The sequence below is a fragment of the Bemisia tabaci genome, chromosome 9 (genome assembly GCF_918797505.1).
Source record: "Bemisia tabaci chromosome 9, PGI_BMITA_v3".
NCBI lineage: Eukaryota > Metazoa > Arthropoda > Insecta > Hemiptera > Aleyrodidae > Bemisia > Bemisia tabaci.
Window position 1 is genome coordinate 42,761,854 of NC_092801.1, and position 21,024 is coordinate 42,782,877.

At 40.5% G+C, this 21,024-nt stretch overlaps 1 protein-coding gene across 1 annotated transcript; it reads right to left on the bottom strand.

The window, feature by feature from the left end:
- Window positions 1–482: 482 nt before the first annotated feature.
- Window positions 483–16,171, bottom strand: LOC109041543 (uncharacterized). The gene is made up of 6 exons (XM_072304117.1): window positions 15,918–16,171; window positions 8,362–8,479; window positions 7,125–7,206; window positions 6,001–6,095; window positions 2,552–2,741; window positions 483–849 (listed from the first exon to the last, which is right to left on the bottom strand). Exons 2-6 carry the CDS (start codon window positions 8,449–8,451, stop codon window positions 743–745), a joined length of 564 nt encoding a protein of 187 aa, XP_072160218.1. The 5' UTR covers window positions 8,452–8,479; window positions 15,918–16,171; the 3' UTR covers window positions 483–742.
- Between the last annotated feature and the right edge of the window lie 4,853 nt (window positions 16,172–21,024).

The window sequence follows — 21,024 nt, forward strand, 5'->3', positions numbered from 1 at the left end:
AAACTTTTTCAGCGCATGAATACGAAGTTCAGCGTGTTACAGTTTCAGCCCCTATATCTAGTGTCAATGGATCCGTTCTTCTATTGCTTTGGAAATCCTGTTAGTCACGGAAGGTGTATCCAAAGTTGCCGCTTGAGATTTTGAAGGAGTTTTAGCGCTCCTCCAAACTTTAGATTCAACGCATTTGACGGGATTGTACTGCCGTGCTAAGGAAGAACGCCGTATGAACCTTCAGACATCGCCACATTTACTTCAATAAAAACCTAATTTACTGAGAAAATTTTGAATATTTCTCTTCAATTTTTTCAGACAATTTATCTCGCAACTTTAATCTAAAATATCTAAAAATTCCAAGGAAAAATACGCATTACTATTCTTTAAAATACATGTTTTATGCAGGGAAATTTGGCAACTCCCATATTTCATACGGCGTTCCTCCACAGCATGGCAGTGTAAAGCTCGGGGGTGTAAAGTGTTCCAAATTTTCAGATGAATAAAACATTTTAATTTTTTTAGAAATTTACAAAATTCAGTGCAAAAACAATATTAAAATATTAACTCAGATCAGTTTTATATTTAGTAAAATATATGTGTAAAAATTTTAAATCCTGAAAGTAGAAAAAAATGGGAATTGTATACAATAGTTCGAGAGAACTATTGCGACTTATTCACGACATTCTGGAATTACATGAATAAATAAATAAATAAATAAATAAATCAAGATTTATGGAATGCCTCTCTTTCATGCTATCTCCGCGTTGGGTTCATCCACATTTCTTCGGTACGGGATGCTGCTTCTCATTTCCTTATAGTAACTATATACAATCGTGCAAATGTAGAAATTTAACGCTGAAACACCATAAGAAAGTTAAGTAAGAAAAAGACTCAGTAATAAAATTGTAAGTGTTATAATTCTTGATTACTATTACTTGAACGTATTTATGCTAATAAATACGAGCTAATCGGAAATGAGCTAAATCAAAAAGAGCTACCTCAAACCGCAGGGACACAATTTCTATTTATTTGATTCATTCTCAGCAGGGCCGGATTTTCCTACTTGCCCCCCATGGGCCGCCTGTATTTTGCCGCCCTCTTCTCATTCGTTTTGAAACATCAATAAAAACCATCAAGTGAACGTGCCAGCGAGGGAAGGGGTGCATAAGACGCGTTTACTCGTGTTGGACACATTTTTTGGGAAAGCCCTGTCAACACTACTAGCAAAAGGTCACGGAACTTTGCGCGAAAGTCAAGTTTCGTATAAACCTATCTCTAATGGACAAGGCCTTCCATTCATAAGAAATGAACGAAAAATTATGAAAGAACAAACACAAAATTTGGTTTAATGATTTTAACTTCCGCCGCCGCGCCGCGTCGACCGCACCGTGTTTGGCGCACTGCGTGAAGTATTCACGCAGTCTTGTAGGCGCTATGCGTTTCACGCTGACCGCATTGTGTTTGGTGCAATGCGTGAAGTATTCATACATTCTTGTAGGCGCTATCCGTTTCACGCTGACCACAATAACCGCACTGTGTTTGATGCAATGCGTGAAGTATTCGTGCAGTCTTGTAGGCGCTAATACGTGTTACATGCCGATTGCCGCGCCGAGGGCTTCTCCTTTTCATCTCAAGTCCTCGTCATCATTTCTCCCTAAGTCGCGCCGTTCCAGGCCAAATTGTGTGTTTGGTTTCTCTCTTAACTCGACTAATTAAAGGTGCTGTCTCTTGTATCACTGAAAGACGACAAAATTAGAAATTACTATACTCTCAGGAAATGAGAGATTTTGCAGCCTTTTCTCGTTTGTAATTTTTTTTCTAAATCCGATTTTTTTTATACCTACATTTAAAAAAATTGCAAAATTTGCCGCCCCCTAGATTTGCCGCCATGAGCCGCAGCCCATGTGGCCACCCCTGATATTCTCAGTTAGTTCCTTTTAGCATAAACACGTCGACTCATGTTTTTCACTGGAGTTTCTAAAATCGTCAAACGCAATTAAACAAAATAAATAAAGAACGTAAGGATAAATAATAATCAACCAGTATAATAATCAATGCAAAAGTCCTCTGTTACAAGCACATCAAGTATCGTTAGGTCGTTTCTAAATATCTATTAATTTTATTACGAATGCAACTTTTAGTCCTTTTATCAGTTTTTCAATTTTTGTCACTTGGTTTTTGTGTTCTAATAATCCTTCAATTTCTCAATTTTGAAGCCAGTATGAATTATTTTGCTGACTTTGGCCAGTGGTCCGTCAGTAGTACTTGTACAATGAAAAACAAATCCTGCCATGGGGTTGTATAGACTTACCGTCCACATTATGGGCTTAGGGGCCGAAACTTCCAGAGGTATAGCACCCGGAGCAATCGAAGATACGGCTCCAGTACCCGGAACTTTCGGCCTCTGAGTCCGGAACGGACGGTAAGTCTATATAGACCATAACTTTGTTTTCAAAGTACTGGAAGTGCTTTCTCCTCCGAGGTATGGAAAAATAAATTTATAAATTAAAATAGAATAGTTGGAAACACTCCAGATTGAACGGGAAGAGAAACTTACCGAAATTTAATATAAGTGATAAGGGGTGGTAAACTGCTTCATAAATGTCTTGATCATGATTCTTGATCGGCAGCATACGTTCCATGTCCCCTCGGAGATTGGTAAAGATGAACATTGGAAAATTAAGGAGTAGGTCGATGCCTTCAATGATAGCCGACGCTATGAATGGTGATAAAAATGTTGGTTTTTGCTGTAAAGAATTAAAAAGCAGAAGATGAAAAACTTTCACAAATTAAAAATTGCTGCCGTTATAGCAAAGATAGCAGTGACTGTCAATTTTTCGAAATCGAGTTTTCTTCAATATTCGTCTAATCTCTTTTAGATGAAATGACTGAAATGTCTAAAATAGCACGATTCATATTATTTTCATGAAAACGAGACATGTGAGGTAGCCGTAAGTGCGCAAAAAATTTCGTAGTTTCAGGCAAAACATCCGTAAGTGTCATTATTCCTCCAGAGAGCCAATGAGAGCAGTCTTTTCAAGTAAAATTCAGCCCACTTCTGCCAATTTATAACCTGAAAAAATTTTATTTTTTATTTTATTCTTGCAGTTTATTTGGCTTCTATTCCAGTTTAGGAAACTACAGCCATCATTTTAGACAAGAAAACCTGAAAATGTGTTTTTTGTGTGTCTAAAACGCTATCACGAAAGCATGTAGAATTTAGCACTTACGGCTGTCTTGCCCAACAATAACCTAGCACGAAAATGAAAAATACCCTTTTTATGTAATTGAAATAAAATCGGTTGATTTTCAATCATCCAAACGATTTCTAGAAGTCTTCCGGATGATAAGTGGCAATTTGAGAAATAACGGAGGCTTATTTCAATAAAATTTTCCGTCCAGACGCTTATGCACCCGTTTTCTCAAAACTCCATTTTTGCACTTGCTCCCTTCGCTATCACGGCAGATTCGAGGATGTAGAACAACTCGTGGCTATAAACTTCTCCGCAAAAGGGGCACTCAAGTTGGGTTTAAGTTTTTATGACCAACCGACCCAGAGACAAGCGACCCTCCAATGAACTCTTGGGGATAGGTGGAAGCTTTTACTTTCGGGGATTCAACACTTATTCCTCATGGACAATAATTCCAAGGGAGCAACAGTCATCTTACCTACTATGTGGATGATGAGCTTTGGGTGACATCATTAGCCAAACAAGCTTCCCAAACTTCGGTTTGTTTCAGTGGCGTGGCGTGCTATTCGATATATCGATTATTCTGCCATTTAAACCTATGGAATAAGATCGATTAATAGGGTGTTCGCAGCGAACACCTTAATAGTCGATTCTTTGCCATAGGTTTAAATGGCGATACAATCGATATATCGCAATTCACGCCACGCCACTGGTATGTGTATGTATGAACCGCTTTTACGGCGCGCTAGGGCGCTCTGCGACGCCTATTCTCCACATGAATCTGTCATGGTAGAGATCCTCCGGAAGCTGGCATCTCTCCATCTCTTCATGGATGCCCTCTACCCACCGTTTGGCTGGACGCCCTCTCCGTCGCCTACCTGGGGGGACCCACTCCAACACCTTCTTCGGCAACCTGGTATCAGCCATTCTCTGCACATGCCCATACCATACCAATTGCTTGGTCATGATATCGTGCACAATCGTCCCCTCAACGCCCATTATCTCTCGGACACGTTCATTCCTGACACGTTCTCTCCTCGAGATTCCAGCCGATCTTCGCCAGAAATCCATCTCGGTCGCCTTGAGCATTTCTTGGGTCCGCTTCTTCAACTGCCACACTTCACTGCCATAGGTGATAATAGGCTTGACAACCGAGTTATAAATCCTCTTCTTGTTGTCTTTGGAAATCCTTTGGTCCCAAAGGATCCCATTAAGCATGGCGATGGCTTTCCTTCCTAGAAGATTACGGTCCCGAATGGCCTGATCCAGCTTCCCATCCGAAGTCAGCTTCACCCCCAGGTACTTGTATTGTTCGCAACTTTCTATATGTTGACCATCCTCCAGGACTATGCTTTGCTGAGCACCTCCGACTGACATCTTTTTTGTCTTACGGACACTAACCTCGAGGCCCCACTTGCGGTACTCCTCCACCAACTTCCGGGTCATATACTCCGCGTCATCGTGATCTTGACTGATGACTACCTGGTCGTCAGCAAAGCATAGCGTGAACAGTGTTTCTTGGTCATTCAGAGGGACGCCCATGCCGGCACACTTTCTTTTCCATTCCTTCAGTACGCGCTCTAGATATATCTTAAACAGCGTCGGTGACAGACAACATCCCTGCTTCAGTCCCTTGGTGACAAAAAAACCGTCTGAAAGCCTTCCTTGGCACTTGATTCTAGCAAAAGCCCCCCGATAAAACTGCTTGACTGGTTTGTTTGCAAAACGAAACTCCCAACACGCTATTAAGATGATTCGATGGACGCCATATTTTGTGTCAAAACGACATGCGATATTTTGCATCGATTGGTTCCATTTTTTCAGCTACTTGTCATTTTTTTAGAATTTTGAGATTGCAATTCTGTTGTCAGGAGACTAATGAATTCGCTTACCAATTTTGACTAAATTTAACGTAATGTAGGCATGGTTTTTGTAGAGAGAAAATATCGCATTCAAGTGCAGTTTCGATATCGGTATCAAATGCGATATATTTCCTCTAAAAAAACCACGCCTATATTACGTTGAATTCGTTCGTCAAAATGGGTAAGCGAATTCATTAGTCTCCCGACAACAGAATTTCGATCTCAAAATTCGAAACAAATGACAAGTATGTGAGAAAATGGAACTAATCAATGCAATACATCGCATGTCGTTCTGACACAAAATATAGCGTCCATCGAACCACCTTCACCATCAACTTAGTAGACAGGTCATACACAGAGCCAAGAGACCCTGCACTAGTATCTTGGCCATTATGGAAGCTTTTACATTCGGGACTTCAGCATTCCACTGTTGACTTACCTACATGGTTGATGTTTAAAAACGTGTTGGCAGTTTCGTTTTGCAAACAAGTCGAAAATGGCCGAAGTTTGTGAAACTTGTTTGGCTCGTGACGTCACCCGAAGCTCATTATCAAACTTAGTTTCATATCAATTTTCTTCATAAGTGCACTCCCTTTGACACGATGTATATACCTAATTAATCATCCACTTGGTAACTCTTTTCTGAAAATTTTCATTCGGTATACGTCAAAAGATCAATATTTGGACGGTGCATCCATAATTGAACCATGGGTAAATGCTTTAAATTAAAAGGAACTAAAAAGAGCGCAAGCCCTATACATAGCTCCCTCTTTTTATTTAATTCCTTTCGGAACTGATACGTACATTTGGACGTACATATGTTTCTGCCGAACTATGTACAATTGAACATGAGCCCTGAGACCCATAAGAATATAGGTGTGCATGATAGGGCTCACGTCATAATGCACATAGTTCCGTTTGGCAGAAATACGTCTAATTAAGGATGTACCTACCTTATACACCCCAAATAAAAGCATGAGAGCAGCAATTGTGCCCAAAGCCCCTAATATGAATTCCTTTATCATAATGACTACTGCTATTTGCTCTCCTGAAACATTAAGAAAGAAAAAAGTTTAGGCGGAAAAAATATAAGCTTTAAAACGACTAAAATCATGCTTGTAAAAGAGTTGACGAGAATGTGCGCGTATCAGGAGAGGTTTACATACATTTCTTTCTGGGCAAACCTGATCGCCGCACAGTGGAACAAGCTAGTAGAAGAGGTCTGACATGAAATTTAGGGCTGAAATTTCAAGTTTTGACGTTTATTTTGCGACATTATCAATTCCACAGGGCGTTGCTGAAAGGAAGTTTCATGATAAAACCAATGAAACCACTCTCAAACTTTCTCATTTTATATTATCAAAGATATACTTTCAAAGTTTCCAAATGTCGTCCGACTTTTCCTATTTTCTAGTTCCTTTGTGCGCCGACCACGAGGAAAAAAGGCCCACGCCACGGGGACAGGGAATACAAAAATGCGTGATGTGGACTCCACAAATTGTGCGTTTAAGAAAAGCCTCCGGACTTTTCAGATTTTTGAGCTGGTTTTCCTTTAAAATACCATTTATTAATCTGCATCTCTTGTCTCTGACAGATAAAGTGTGCCCTAAAAATTAATCGCCATGGCCTCTTGATCATGAGCAAAAATGTGAAAGGTTAGTATGTTAAAAGTCTCGGAGTAAAATTGGGATGAAATTCAGCACGGAGCCAATATTTTGCCCCCTCCCCCACCCAACCCGAATGATACAAGTGCTGAACGAATTTCATTCCTTTTGGGGAGGAAATTCTGCTATAACGGGACGGGTTTCCCTTAAATTCATAGCATTCGGTTTTATTGGGGGATAATTGTCTTCGGGAGGGAAATTCTTTTCGGATTCCACTCCAAGATTTCTAACAGCGAACACAAAAAAATTATTTTTAACAACCATATTGAAAGAGTGGTTATCTAGATAATTGTAAGTAAGACCAATTTTTTCTTTTCAAATACCTCCATGAATAAACTAGAGGATACTGGTACTTACCAGACGGTAACTTACTCTGAGGTACAAGGCTTTAGATGTTTTGAGGATAAACTAACCTGTACTTTCAATGCTGTGATATCCGCTGATGAATTTGATCGTATTCGGTAATCCAATTGGAAAATCAAGCACTCCTATAGCCTGGGAAGCAAACAAAAACACGTGATTTCAGTTTTATTTTATTAATATCTGCTTCGTTTTCTCTAAAAGAATTAACTTATTGTTAGACTCACTAACTTTGTGTGATATTTCATATTGTCTAGTGGTCCATTAAAACTTTTCACAGAAAAGGTAGTTCCACAGGGGGAGAATGTGAATTATCGTGCTCTTGTGAGCGTAGACGGTATATTTGGTTCACAACCACGAGAAAAGGTTTTTCATTTTGAGGGGGCAAAGTTTTCAAAGGGTAATTTTTTTTTAATTGGATCGAAAGTTGGATGTTGAGATTTCGATGGAAAACTCTTTATAATCGTCATTTCCCGCGGACGAAAGAATTTAACTGTAGTTTAACTATCGGTCCATTGTGCTCAGCCAGAACTTCGCGATATCAAAGCTAAAGCACAAAAGAAACTCACATCCTGCGCCTGCATGAAACTATTCGTGCCTAGCAGTTATCATTGCAGTATATACGAATAATTGAAGGCGATATATCTGTCATTTTAAATCCTCGCAGTGAGGCCCACCGTTGCGTGCGGGCCGCGGATGAATAGTGAATGCCTCCATAGTGAAAACGCCTTCAATTCCGTGCGTATGCAACCCGGACATCCGTGAAGATCGAATAGTTGCAACTAGGCGTTTTAATGAAACTCGCTTAGTGTTCGTCGCATGCGATACTGACTGCGAGCGCTATGCTTGTTTCGCCTTGTAACTTCCAGCGCTGCCTATTGTGCCAATGAAGTATATTAATACTGATTTTTAGTGCGGATTTGTCAATTTTCAGAATTTGCTTTGATTTGCCGTCCTAAAATGTGGGCTGCGGCTACGGCCCTTACCTTTTCTCGTCTAAGAACGACAAGAGCGGCGAAGTTGGAAAATCGGTCAGATAGATTTCAAGATCTCATTGGTACAAAGAATCGCTTCTTTTTCAAATGGATAGACTAACGCCAACTCAAGAGAGACCCCGTAGTTGGTCATTTTCCCTACAGTTAATAACCCGTTTCAGCCAATAGGATCACTCCATTTTCCCTTCGTCTCATTCTTGTGTCGCTTTGTCTACCGATTTCAATAATCAGCCCACTGCTCCTTACAGATTTATACTAACTGCATAGAATACATACTGAATTACAAAACACTTACTGCAAAAGTCCAACCTATGATGAGTGTGCCCGTCCTCAAAGGAAAACCACAGCAACTGTTCAGTTTCGGGAACCATGAATCGGACCCCATGATGCTCCGTTGTGATGAAAACGCGCTTCTGGAAAAGATAATGGAAATTCTGTTACTTCCTTGGAAGTATGTGTTTGGTACATACGTACTCTTCACTGAAAATCAAATTTTCCCTCCCTTTTTCTGATCTCCATACCATCCTTTCAAAGTATTTTCGTGAAATCCCTCTCTTTTTCAAACGAATTAATCTCTAAATTTAATGTATTCTTTCCTTTTCCTAACTTTTAACTTTGTACTACCTTTTGTGACCCCTACTTTTTAAATTTTAAAATTATCTTGATCTCTCCTCTAAGGTTTTAATGGCTCAATTGTTAAAAACACCAAATAAACGTATCTACCAACCAACCATTCTTATTTGATTCGTTCATTTTGGCATAAGATTGCTTTTGAAAGTTCGAGGATAAAATAAAAGAAAATAATGAAAAACATATTGTGCGAGTATACAGGGTGATCCAGGGATGAACGACCAGACTCCAGAGGCGTGTCCTATGGGTCAAAATAAGACTTTTTTGTTGTAAAAAAGTTTTTTTTCCAAAAGTGCCCCCAGTTGGAGCCACGGCCCCCAAACAAATATCAGAGTGTAGATCATTATTTATCCTGAATTTTGGCAACGTTCGAAGACTAAATCGGCGGACTAAAGCTTTGTTTTTCTGAATCCGATTTTTCTTTATACCTGCATTTCAAAAAATTGCAACATTTGCCGCCCCCTAAATTTGCCGCCATGGGCCGCGGTCCATGTGGCCACCCCCTAAATCCGGCCCTGATTTCAAGCCATAAAGTTGACTTGGACGTATCTCTGCTAGACGGGACTAAAGACGTGTGGAAAAGATGGGGTGCGCTCTTGGTGAGCTGCGGAAGAAACAATGTAAAAGTGGGCGTGGTTCTTTATCGGGAAATAGAAAAGCGGAATTTTACATTGGATCAAATGGAACTAAGCGCCAACTATATGCTAACTCATGATGAGCCGTGGGCATACGACAAGAGCGTTGTGGACAGGGCTCATGAGTTAAAGACTCCCACGATGGGCCGCGGTTGCGGCCTTGTCGCCGCTGACGTCACTGGCGCTTTATAACTCCCATTCATTCTTACGGCCCTCGACTAACGAGCACACCCCTTATTTCCCACCTCTCTGGTTCTGTCCAGCAGAAATACGTCCACTTGTTCCTCTTCAAAAAAATAAGCCAGGAGCGGAAATTTTTGAAACATCGCAATGAAAAACGTGGTGTTCCACTTAATATATGTCGCAAGCAAATAGTAAAAGCAGGCATTTTGTCAAATGCCTAGGCAAATAGTCAAATATTCTAACTTAGATTGAAATTCTGATTCTTTTCCTACTTTCAGACAAAATAATTCATTGCTCATGCAAGAAAAAATTCTCAGTGAAAAATTGCACACACGATAGTAGTTTCAACAATTTTAAGCTCCTGAAGAGACATTGATCTTGAAATTTTCAGCATGTCGTATAAAATACAGAATTTCTGGAATTTCAGCATTAAAAAATATGAGAGGTAATTGAAGAGGAAGAGACAAAAAGAGTTCGTAGGTTTGATGAGTTATATTTCCTAAAATATTGAAAACTCGTGAGCTCTTCGCCATAAATTCACAAAATTTTGTAGACCGTCAAAATTTAACCATATGCCTAGGCATTTGACAACGTAGCTACGGCTTCGGCACCCGGAACTTTCGGCCTCTGAGCCCGGAACGCGGACGGTGTGTCTATACAGCCCGTAACTTTTTCTTCATTGCGCGGTAAGAACTTATTTTTCTCTTAAAAACTGCGCTTTCCCTTGTCAAACGGCACAGCTCTAAGCTTGTAATTTATTTACGTTTGGTCTGACGTTATAACGACGTATCGGTCGGCTATTTTGAGATGACGTTGATTCCAGCTGCTATTATTGCCCTTTCTGTTGAGTTTCTCAGCGCGTCTCATGGATGTATTTTCCTCGACATAACACGAACGATCGCTATCCAGCAAAATCCGTGCGCCACGAGGCTAGCAATTCACAATAATTTTTAATCTGCTCTCAGTGGCGTGGCGTGAATTGCGATGTATCGATTGTTATGTCATTTAAACCTATGGTAAAGAATCGACTGTTAAGGTGTTCGCTGCGAACACCCTGTTTATCGATCCTTTTTCCATAGGTTTAAATGGCATGACAATCGATACATCGCAATTCACGCCACGCCACTTCTATACAGCCGTGTTAAGGAACGCCGTATGAACCTTCGGATGTTGCCGAATTTCCTTTGTTGAAACACAAATTTCCTGGTAAACTTATAAATATTTTTCTCCCAATTTTTCAGATAATTTTGTTCGCAATTTAACCTAAAGCCTCTGGAATTTCAAAGAAAAATATTCATAACTTTCCTTAAAAATAAGCATTTTACCGAAGGAAATTTGGCAACTCTCGAATGTTCATACGGCGTTCTTCCTTAGCACGGCAGTTTAACTGAGGAATCTATTGGAGTGCCGTAGGCTGGCGGGTATTAAGTTTGCTACAAGGCTGGATTTGATTCTTTACAAAGGCATGGCGTGAATTGCGATGTATCGATTGTTCTGCCATTGAAACCTATGGTAGAGAATCGATTATTAAGGTGTCCGCTGCGAGCACCCTGTTTATCGATCCTTATCCATAGGTTGAAATGACATAAGAATCGATATATCGCGAAGCACGCCGCGCCACTGATTCTTTAACACCTCTTGGTACAATTAAAGAGGGAGCAATTTTGTATCAAGGAGGTCCAGGAGAACTCGCCCCGAAAATTCTCAAAAATGTACATTTTTTAAGACGAATTGTTTGTAAAATCGCACATACGTAGCTGTCATTGTAAAGGGAGAAAATTCTAGGACCACATTTTTTTTCTTTTGAAATTTTGGATTAAACGATTTGACACTACGTATCAAGTTTCTCATCAAGTCCTCTTCATTACTACTTCTAAAAACTTGGCGGAATTATTTTATGGTTTCAGGATATATAATTATATGCATATAGCGTGTTAGAAAAAAGTCGCCAAAACACAATTATATAATATAGATGACCCCTTCCCACAATGATTAAGGTAGAAACAAATTGTTATCACATCTGTTACATTGCTGCTACTGTGTCGGAGCGTTGCGTATGTTGCCTATCTGAATATTGAAGGAGATCTTTCATTCAAAGTCTTTACGTTAAAATTCGAATAAATTATTCTCTCTTTTTTTGCATTATTAAATGTCTACCTTTTGGATACACGAAATGCATTCTGCGGGTTGCGTAATATAATTGTCACTAATTTACTAAATGTAATTAAAATATCGCAATTATATGTTGGAAAAACTGGGGTTTATACTGCATTTAATCGAAATTTTAGTTCAGTTTTTCTTTTGTTCCGTCCTACCTTACTTCAAGTGACCTACTGATTGCGACCCACCAACGAGAACAGTGGATTTGCCATAAAAGTATTTGCTCCTCTACAGAAATATGTTTATTATCTAATTTTTGTCGCTTGACAACTTCGTATAATGAGCTCGTCAGCTCGTGTGATGGCGCACAATGGAACTAGTCATCAGAAGAGGTCGGACCAAAATTATTTTATTGGAATTGAAATTTTCTATGTTTATTTCGTCAAAATTTCAATTTCAGGGGTGTTACTGAAAGTAAATTTCGAAATAAATCCAGTGGAACCACATTTAAACATCTCCGTTTCATATATTCGAGGATATGAGGTTTGAAAATTTCCAAAGAGCAACGCCAAGAATGGCACAATTTAGGCCAGCGGGGATTTTTCTGAAACCGGGCCCAAACGATACCTTATGATACCCTAAAACTCTGGTTAAAATTTTAGCTTGAGTATACGCACGGTTTTAGAGAAATGAGGGGGCAAAGTTGCCAAATCGCCATCATTCTGGACAGCATTTCTACAGCAAAAAGACGGGAAAAATGGACGAAAAAGTTACACCTTTGATGGGTTTCGGCTGTAAATGTTCTTTTTGGGCCCCCAAGCATTTAACTGTGTTCAGTTTCAAAAATTTTGGTCGCATAGTGGTCCAAAATGGGGAGAAATTGTCGACAAATCAGGATTCTTTGTCAAATTTTTAAACATGGAAATAAAATTGTCGGTCTGCTGCAGTTTTCGTGGCTAACAATGTTCTTATCGGTCCTCTATGCATGAAATTGTGTTCAGCTTCACAAATTTACATCGCACAGTGGTCAAAAATGAGGGACTTAGTGGACAAATTAAAATCCTCTGCGAAACTTTTTAAAAATGAAGTGAAACTGTTGGTCCCCAGTAGAGTTTCGATCCCGGAAAAATTCTTTAAATTCTTTGCCAGTGCAACGTTACGTTCCACTGTGGCGCATTATAGATCCGACGCGCACATTGTGGGGGTTCCCCCAGGGTCGGGGGGCCCGTACCCCCTCGCCCAGTTCCTTCATCGTGGTGGGGAGCTGTGTGCTGTGTGGGCCTCCGAAATCGACGCTCGGAGGAAGTTAATTGGTGCAAAGCAAGGCGCATCGCATGCGGTCAGTAGCACTACCAGAGCCGGACGCTTCGTCCTGAACCAGGCTCTGACCTTGATACATCGTCCGTTGCTGTGCCACGCCACGCTGCGGTCATATCAGGAATTCAGGATTGAAATACGATATGACGCATAATATGACTGAGGGGTACCCTGCCATGCTAAGGAAAAATGCCGTGTGAATCCTCAGGCGTTGCCAAATTTCCTTTGATAAAACACGAAATTTCATGGTAAACTCATACTCATAAAAGTAAGTATTTTCTCCCAGGAAATTAGGCAGCATTCTCAAATGCATTCTTCAATACTCATACTGCATTTTTCCTTAGCACGGCAATACTCCCTTCGGCTGCTACTCGGCGCAACCTGTAGGAGACGATTTGCGCCTTCAAAAAGCTATCACTGGATCGTGATTTAAAATTTTAAAAAGAACACACAATTTCAGAAAATTTTTCGTTAAAAATTGTGGGGACTTTGTAATTTTCTGCAATTATGCTCCCCTTCTCTTCTCATTTAGCATTGCATAGAAAGAAAGTCTAGAATTATATTTGAAGTTCAAATTTTCTGGGAGGGGGGGGGGGCGAATGACACTATTTCAAACTCTTTGGGGGGCCAGAAGAGGCAACTTCTCAATTTTTGTGATTTTGGGGTTAGATTTGCCAATTTTTCATATTTTACAGTGTCATTGCAGCGCTCCCCCACAGAATTGGAAAAAACGAAAGCCAGAGGCGGATCCACACTGAAAAAAAACTCCGGCCGTGGGAACCGCAATCACGGGCTATATAGACATACCGTCCGTTCCGGGCTCAAAGGCCGAGAATTCCGGGTGCTGGAGCCGTAGTTTCGATTGCTCCGGGCTTAGAGGCCGAAGCTACGGCTACAGCAGCCGGAATTCTCGGCCTTTGAGCCCGGAACGGACGGTATGTCTATATAGCCCGCAATTGCGGCTCCCACGGCCGGAGTTTTTTTTCAGTGCAGCAATTAGACAACACCGGATTGCCTCCATTTAAACCTATGCAAAATAATCGATTCTTGTCGGAGCACCAGACCCCTCCTAATATCGATACATTTTCCATAAGTTTAAACGGAGGAAATCCGGTGATGCCAAATCGCTGGATCCGCCAATGCCAAGCCTGCGTATATTATCCTGTAGAATGCAGCAAAGCCGTTGACTCATTTTTGTCAAAATTGTCAGTTGAACTGCATTTTGCAATTTGGAACTATAAATTCTGGCTCTTCTTGAAAAACACGTATGTGCATAGGGGAACTAATGGCACATACGTTGTTTTTAAACCGGGCTAGAATGTATAGTTCCAAATTGCAAAATGTAGTCCAGTTAGGTAGTATTGTTCCTCGGCCCCGGAGATTGAGAGTGAAATTTCGGGAAATTTCCGGAGGCTCGAATGTGTTTCACAAATTTTGAAATTTGTTAATTTTTATCGGAATATAAGTTAAACCTTCGGAATTCCGGAAAGCGTTTCAGAAGGTCTTTCCTGTTGATGCGGCAGTATTAAGCTACCTTGCTGAGGTGCTGTACACGAAGGGGGGGGGGGCACAAAGGGGAGCTTAAAGGGAAATATCGTCACCTTCCAGGCAAAGTATCACAAGCGCCATGCGACGTTTAAAACTTTCCGCCGCCATTATATTTTTTTACAGAGAAATTGTTCGACGAAGCTGTCCGAAAATTTCACCGAATTTTCTTTGTGCTGCCGATAAAATTTAGTGAAATTTCCAAACAGATTCAACCAACAATTTCTCAGTAAAAAAAAATAATGGCGGCGGAAATTTTTAAACGTCGCATGGCGCTTGTGATACTTTGCCTGGAAGGTGACGATATAGCCCCAACCTAACCTCTATACCAAAGGAAAACATTTGCAACACGAGAGAGTTTTAGGCTTCTGCAGGCCGATTATTGAAATTTATAGACAAAGAAGACAAAAAGGATTTGTAGAGATCCTATTGGTGGAAGCGGGTGCTTGTAATGGACAAAGGAGATAGGTAATAGACTAACAAACGGCAACCGACACGAGATCCGACAGTTAGTCTATCATTTCCCCTCTTAGTCTGCAAAGACCACCGGTTTCGACCAATAGGATCGCTTTATACTCCCCAAGTCTTCTTTGTCTATCGCTTTGTCTATCAATTTCAATAATCAGCCCGCAGGTAAAAAATGTCCAAATCGAGAATCGCGGTTTCTAGTCGTTTTTTCGTCTCCTAAACGCATCCCCAAAAGTTTAATGAAATTTCATGAAATTTTCCATCTCTACTTAGCCCTCGATAAGCAACGCATCAACAAAACGCATGTTCCATTCGAACCGAGTTCATCCGAAAGGGACCAACCCATATTCAGTTGAAACTGAGAAAAAGAGAATTGAAGTTTTACTCCTGCATGAGGCAAGGCTCAATGCAGGAAATAAACTTCAACCCCTCTCTTCACAAACTAACTTCTGTTTTTCGACTATTACATTTCGGCAGGAGATAAAACAAACGACTATTGCAACTCAGAAACACTCTTAACTCAACATTTTCGAAAATTTGGGCTGGTTCCTTTCTGATAAATGAAATAAATTACACTTAAAGAACCATAACCTGGCAAATAATATTTAATTAATCAAAAATAACTTAAACCAATTAATGAATTATATATTATTTGCAAGATTACGGCTCTTTAAATTTATTTTATTTATATTTGGACTTAATTTTACAATTAGGAACTGTAAATCCTGGCTCACCCAAAAAAACACGTATGTGCATAAGGATAAACTAATGGTTCGTGCGTTGTTTTTATACTGAGTCAGAATTTATAGTTCCTAATGGCAAAATGTAGTTCATTTCACTTTGCTCATTGCCTAAATCTTTGAATTTCTGATAAACTCGGTCCATTTAGTAATGCGATCCCGCAGCCACCTACATTACGGACGGTGCAGGGCAGATAATGTCAAGGCCGATCTCTAACCAAACAAGTACTCACGCTCGAAACTCCACAGGTGTTTTCACTTTCCAGTTGTTCGATTTCTGTTCCTTTCGGAGGGCACTCCGTGCATGCGTCCCGCTCACAACACCGAACACATCCCGAAAAATCTAAAAATTCGATAAAAACCACATTCGCGTCGAGGATCACACTCTAAAACCGAAACAGTTTCGTGGATAATGGCACTTTCTCCGTGGGAACAGGCGAAATGGAGGCTGGGTTTCTCGACTCGCGGCCGCGCACTGCCTCGCGAGACGGGACCGCCGGCTGATTCTTTGTTGCCGTGCTTATGGAGCAACACAGGATTTTCAATGAGAATCGCTATAAAAATAAACGCGTTTTGCATGAGAGCCGGCAACTCGGCCTGATTGTTGATTGTTTGCCAGGCTCCGCTCACTGGGCTTGTCGCTCACCGGCGCGGCGCGCAGCGAAACGAGTCAATTGGGAAGTCGTGGAGTACCTATATTGAGAGAGTATGGCCACTGGTGTTACCACCTCTGATTGGATCAGCCATCTTAGGCTGAATGGAGCCCTTAGGACCCAAAAATGGCGGACGCTATAAATTAATGTAATGCAAAATGACTCAAAATGTAGTTTTCTTTGCTTATCGTAACGAGAAATTTACCCGAATGCACTATTGCGACTTATTTACATATTTTTAAGGCTGATCGTGTGCAATTTTTGAGAAAAATTATCTTGGATGTAGTAAAGTTGGCAGCAAGTGCGGTTGGTGATAACCGTCAATAGTTGGCAATGACCCCCCTCCCATCAACGAAAACCAAAACAAAGCACCGCCATTTTTGGGTCCTAAGCCTCTCCATGGGGCCCAGTGGCCATACTCTCTCAATATAGGTACTCTAGGAAGTCGGACAAAACTTGAAAACTTTGTCAGCTTTTATCTTCGTAAATGTGGAACGGAGAAGTTTGAAAGTAGTTTCACTGATTTCTTCACAAAATTTGCGCCTGAAAACACCCCTAACAGTTGGAATTGTGACGATATAGACATCAAAATTTGCAATTTTAGTCAACAATTTCGTGTCCGACCTCTTCCAAAAGTTCTTTCCACTGTGCGACGGGAAGACGAAAATCCTTCGTTTCCTGAACGAATTAGCGCGGCTCCGTTCCAGGGTTGCTGAATTGACTCGAGCAGTTTCGTTTTTTACACAACTTGACCTGCGAAATTTTTCCCGGAAATATTTCAGAGTTTTCCATGAGATCAGAGGCAAAATCAGTGAAATTTCAAGTTGGAAATTTCCGTGATTTTCTTGGTGAGAATTCAATTTGTGAGGGAAAATTTGGCGGCATTGTGATGTGGTTAGGATTTTTTGTGAGGAAGACGGCGAGTTATCTGAGTGGGGCCGACTCTAGCTATGACCCAAAGCGCGAAATCTACCAGATAAGCGATAAAGTCGGTAATAAAAGCGCTCAAGGAACATCAAACACTCATCCTAACGGCACACAGTTGATCGAGTTGATGAGAGAGGTCGGACAAAATTTGGAAACTTCAAACGCCCATAACTCCGTTTAAACAAAACTTTGAGGTTCTGAAAGTTGTTTTATTGGTTTCCTTGTAAAATTTTCTTCTGAAAACACCCCTTAAAATTTAAAATATGACGAGATAAACAACAAAATTTTTAATTTTATTCTAAAATTGTAGGTCCGGCCTCTCTAATTGGCCAGATCCACTGTGCAACATGGCAGCATCCTTATATGCAAATGATGTGCATCGAAAACTGCTCAACTCGATAATAATGCAAATGGAGATGTTGCATGTGTGAGAAATTTGACTGTTGATTCTATGGTAAAAGTTTGTGAGAGATACGATGGTGCCACTGGTTTTCTCTGAAATCAACTCCCAAGCTCAAAAAAAGCTCTTAAGTTGAGGCCAAACTGGAGGGGATATCCCACGCTATCCTGAGAGTCCACCTCTACATCAAGACAAACACACCATACAAAGATAGGGAGCAAATACATTGACAGGGCTGCCACTTTATTTGGGGACTCTAAAACTGAAAACACGGCATCACTGCTAATGTATTTCAGTATTTGCTCCCTATCTTTGCATGGAGAGTTCGTCTTGATGTAGAGTAGGACTCTCAGGATAGCGTGGGATATCCCCTCCATTTTGGCCCCAACTTGAGAGCTTTTTATGAGCTTGGGAGTTGATTTTAGAGAAAACCAGTGGCACCATCGTGTTTCTTGCTAACTTTTACCTAAGAATCATTAGTAAAATCGCAAATTCGTCACACATGCAACATCTCCATTCCGTTCTGTACAGTAAAGTTATTTTCCAAAAGAAAATTACCCTCCCCCCTCCCCAATTGTGACGCCATTTTGGATCTGCCACTAAATTTGAAATGCCTCTTCGACTCAAAACTCTTCAAATGTCATCTAGTTTGACCTCCCAAAGTGGCAAAACACGATTCGCAGCATTTTGCCCTTTTTTCGGCACTAAACCAACGTACAAGAAGGAAAAAACACTGAAAAGCACATAAATAGACATTTTCCATATTGAATAAAAAAGGAGTCGGGGGCTCAGACCCCCCTTAGCTGTCTTCAAATTTCTCCGTTAATACACCTTTCGAACAAAACAAAAAAATCTGAAATCGGTTCAGTAGAAGCGGAACTAGAGCGATATGGCGCGGCGTATGCGCTACACTGCTATTTCGGAGGTCCATCGCGCGCCGCCGCCGCGCGGATTAAGATATTACCCAAACTGTTAATTACAGACCCATAATGTAATATACCGTTGGAAAGCTAAAAACAAGCTCTTTCAGAATAAACACATCTTAAATTGCCGGTACGCCCATCCTGAAAAGTTATTTAAATGTAAACGATTTTTGTGTTTCTGAAAAACCGGTTTTTGTGAAAAAAACACCCTGTATATTGTCAAAATCAAAAATTTTGTGATTTCATAATATTTACTTGTAAATTACCTTTTAAACAAAAAAAAGAAAAATTAAATCGGTTCAGTGGATCTCGATCTATAGTGGTTCAAAGTACGCCCCCGGACGCCATTTTGAATGACCGCCATCTTGGATCTGTCACTTAATTTGAAATGCCTCTTCGACTCAAAACTCTTAAAATGTCATCTACTTTGACCCCTGAAAACCGCTAAACTGTATCACGATTTGCCTGCACTAAGTTGCAACTAGCCACCGTACTAATATTTTACTTTGACAGACAAATTTGAGTCCATGCGGCCGCGGGGCGAGGCTTTAAAAGTGACCCTCTCGCACCATGAAATTACGCTGAGAGGCACATTTGAAGCCTCGTAAAAATGAGATATGTGGTTTTGTTACGAATTTCGCAGTGAAGTGCCCTCACTTTGAGATGTGGACCATGGGTTAGGAAGGAACCCATCAAAATGAATCATTTTCACAGGTGCTTTATGTCCTTACAATGGTTCTTATTATGATAAAACTCATTTTAATCTTATAATTTATCCTCAAATCATCATATGGAGGTCCCTGCACTTTCATACTAGCAATAATTTTGATTCAAAACTGTCAAAAATCTAATATCTAGAATGATTCATATTAATTTTTTTGAGAAATGTACAAATACTCCTCAATGTCAGATATCGGCTGTTTCGTCAAAAATTTTGAAGTGACTTACGCTGTTTTAAAAAAAAACCGTTAATGAGGTAATAGAAAGTCGCCTTATTTAGAAAAGTAGACCATAGGTGAAGGAGAAACTCGTCTAAATGCACCGCTTTAGTCAGATACTTTGCGTCCTTTTAAAGGCTCTTTGGAGTACCCTCTATAAACTCTCCACAAATTGTCATAAGATGTGTTAGGTGGTTCAATTGTGCATATTATCACTTATGAAGAAGTACTGATTGTAAAATATTTTTAAAACTCTGCAAAATCTGGTGATAAATAGTTTTGGCCAGCTTTTCAGGTCCAATACCACAGTGTGCGGCGTCCAGGACGCCGCGGACAGACGCGCCTAAGGTTCCGTAGCTTTAGAAAACGTTTGAATGATGAAAAATCGACCGATTTCATTTCAATTACATAAAAAAGGTATTTTGCATTTTCAGGCAAGGCTAATGTTTAGAAAGACAGCCGTAAGTGATATCATCTGCATGCTTTCGTGGTTGCGTTTTGGACACACAAGAAACGCATTTTCAGGTCGTAAAAATCGGCAGAAGAGGGCGGCGCTGTAGTTGAAAGCACTGTTTGTATTGGCTCTCTGGAGGAATAATGTCACTTACTGCTGTTTTGCCTGACACCACGTCATTTTTTGTGAACTTACGGCTATCTCATATGTCTCGTTTTCATGAAAATGAGTTGTATTTTGCTTTTTTCGTTATTTCATTGATTTCATCTGAAAGAGGTAAGACTCATTTCTGAAGGAAACTCGAATCGAAAATTTGACCCTTACTACTGCCTTGCCTGAAATTGTATCATTTTTTGTGCACTTACGGCTTTCACATACGACTCGTTTTCATGACAATAAAATGAATTTAACTGTTTTCGTTAATTCAGTGTTTTCATCTGAAAGAGATGAGACGAATTCTGAAGGAAACTCGATTTCGAATATTTGACACTTACTGCTCTCTTCGCTATCGTAGCAGCTCTACAGGTGCTCTGGTCCAAAATATCATGCGCGATCTCGCTCTCCACACTGGAAAAAAAACACATTGGATCTAGAGTCCAGACTCTTGAAAACATCGACAAGAAAAAATGAACTTAATTCAATCGGATTTTTGCTTAAACCGAGAACCAAGCCTCTTAATTTGAGCGGATTTCCTTTTGATTTAAGCTTAAATCTGATTGAATCAAGAGTATTTTTTCTTGGCAATGTTTTCAAGAGTCTGGACTCTAGATCCAATGTGTTTTTTTCCAGTGCACTGTGTGTCGCTCACGGTTTATGGAGTCAACAGGCACCGGTCGGTGGATTCGCGTCGCGGAGGGCCGCAAGGCACGCATTCGCGTTGGGCGCCAAAAATCTCCCCCACCCCTCGACCTCCCCCCGCGTCACGCGCTCTGATGTGTAAGACGAGTGGAGGGAGCGTAATGATCTTGAAAACTCCCACGTTACTTCGGCCGTCCTCGAAGAGTGATACATTTTCATAATTCCCGCAACGTTCCCTTTGAAATTT

Bases quoted from the DNA above. Each gene is read 5' to 3' on its own strand.
- LOC109041543 (XM_072304117.1), bottom strand. From the start codon at position 8,451: ATGGGGTCCGATTCATGGTTCCCGAAACTGAACAGTTGCTGTGGTTTT. The intron at 7,207-8,361 runs GTAAGTGTTTTG...TTTGCTTCCCAG, and splicing joins TCATAGGTTGGACTTTTGCA to GCTATAGGAGTGCTTGATTT. The intron at 850-2,551 runs GTAAGTTTCTCT...ATGGTGTTTCAG, and splicing joins ATCACTTATATTAAATTTCG to CGTTAAATTTCTACATTTGC.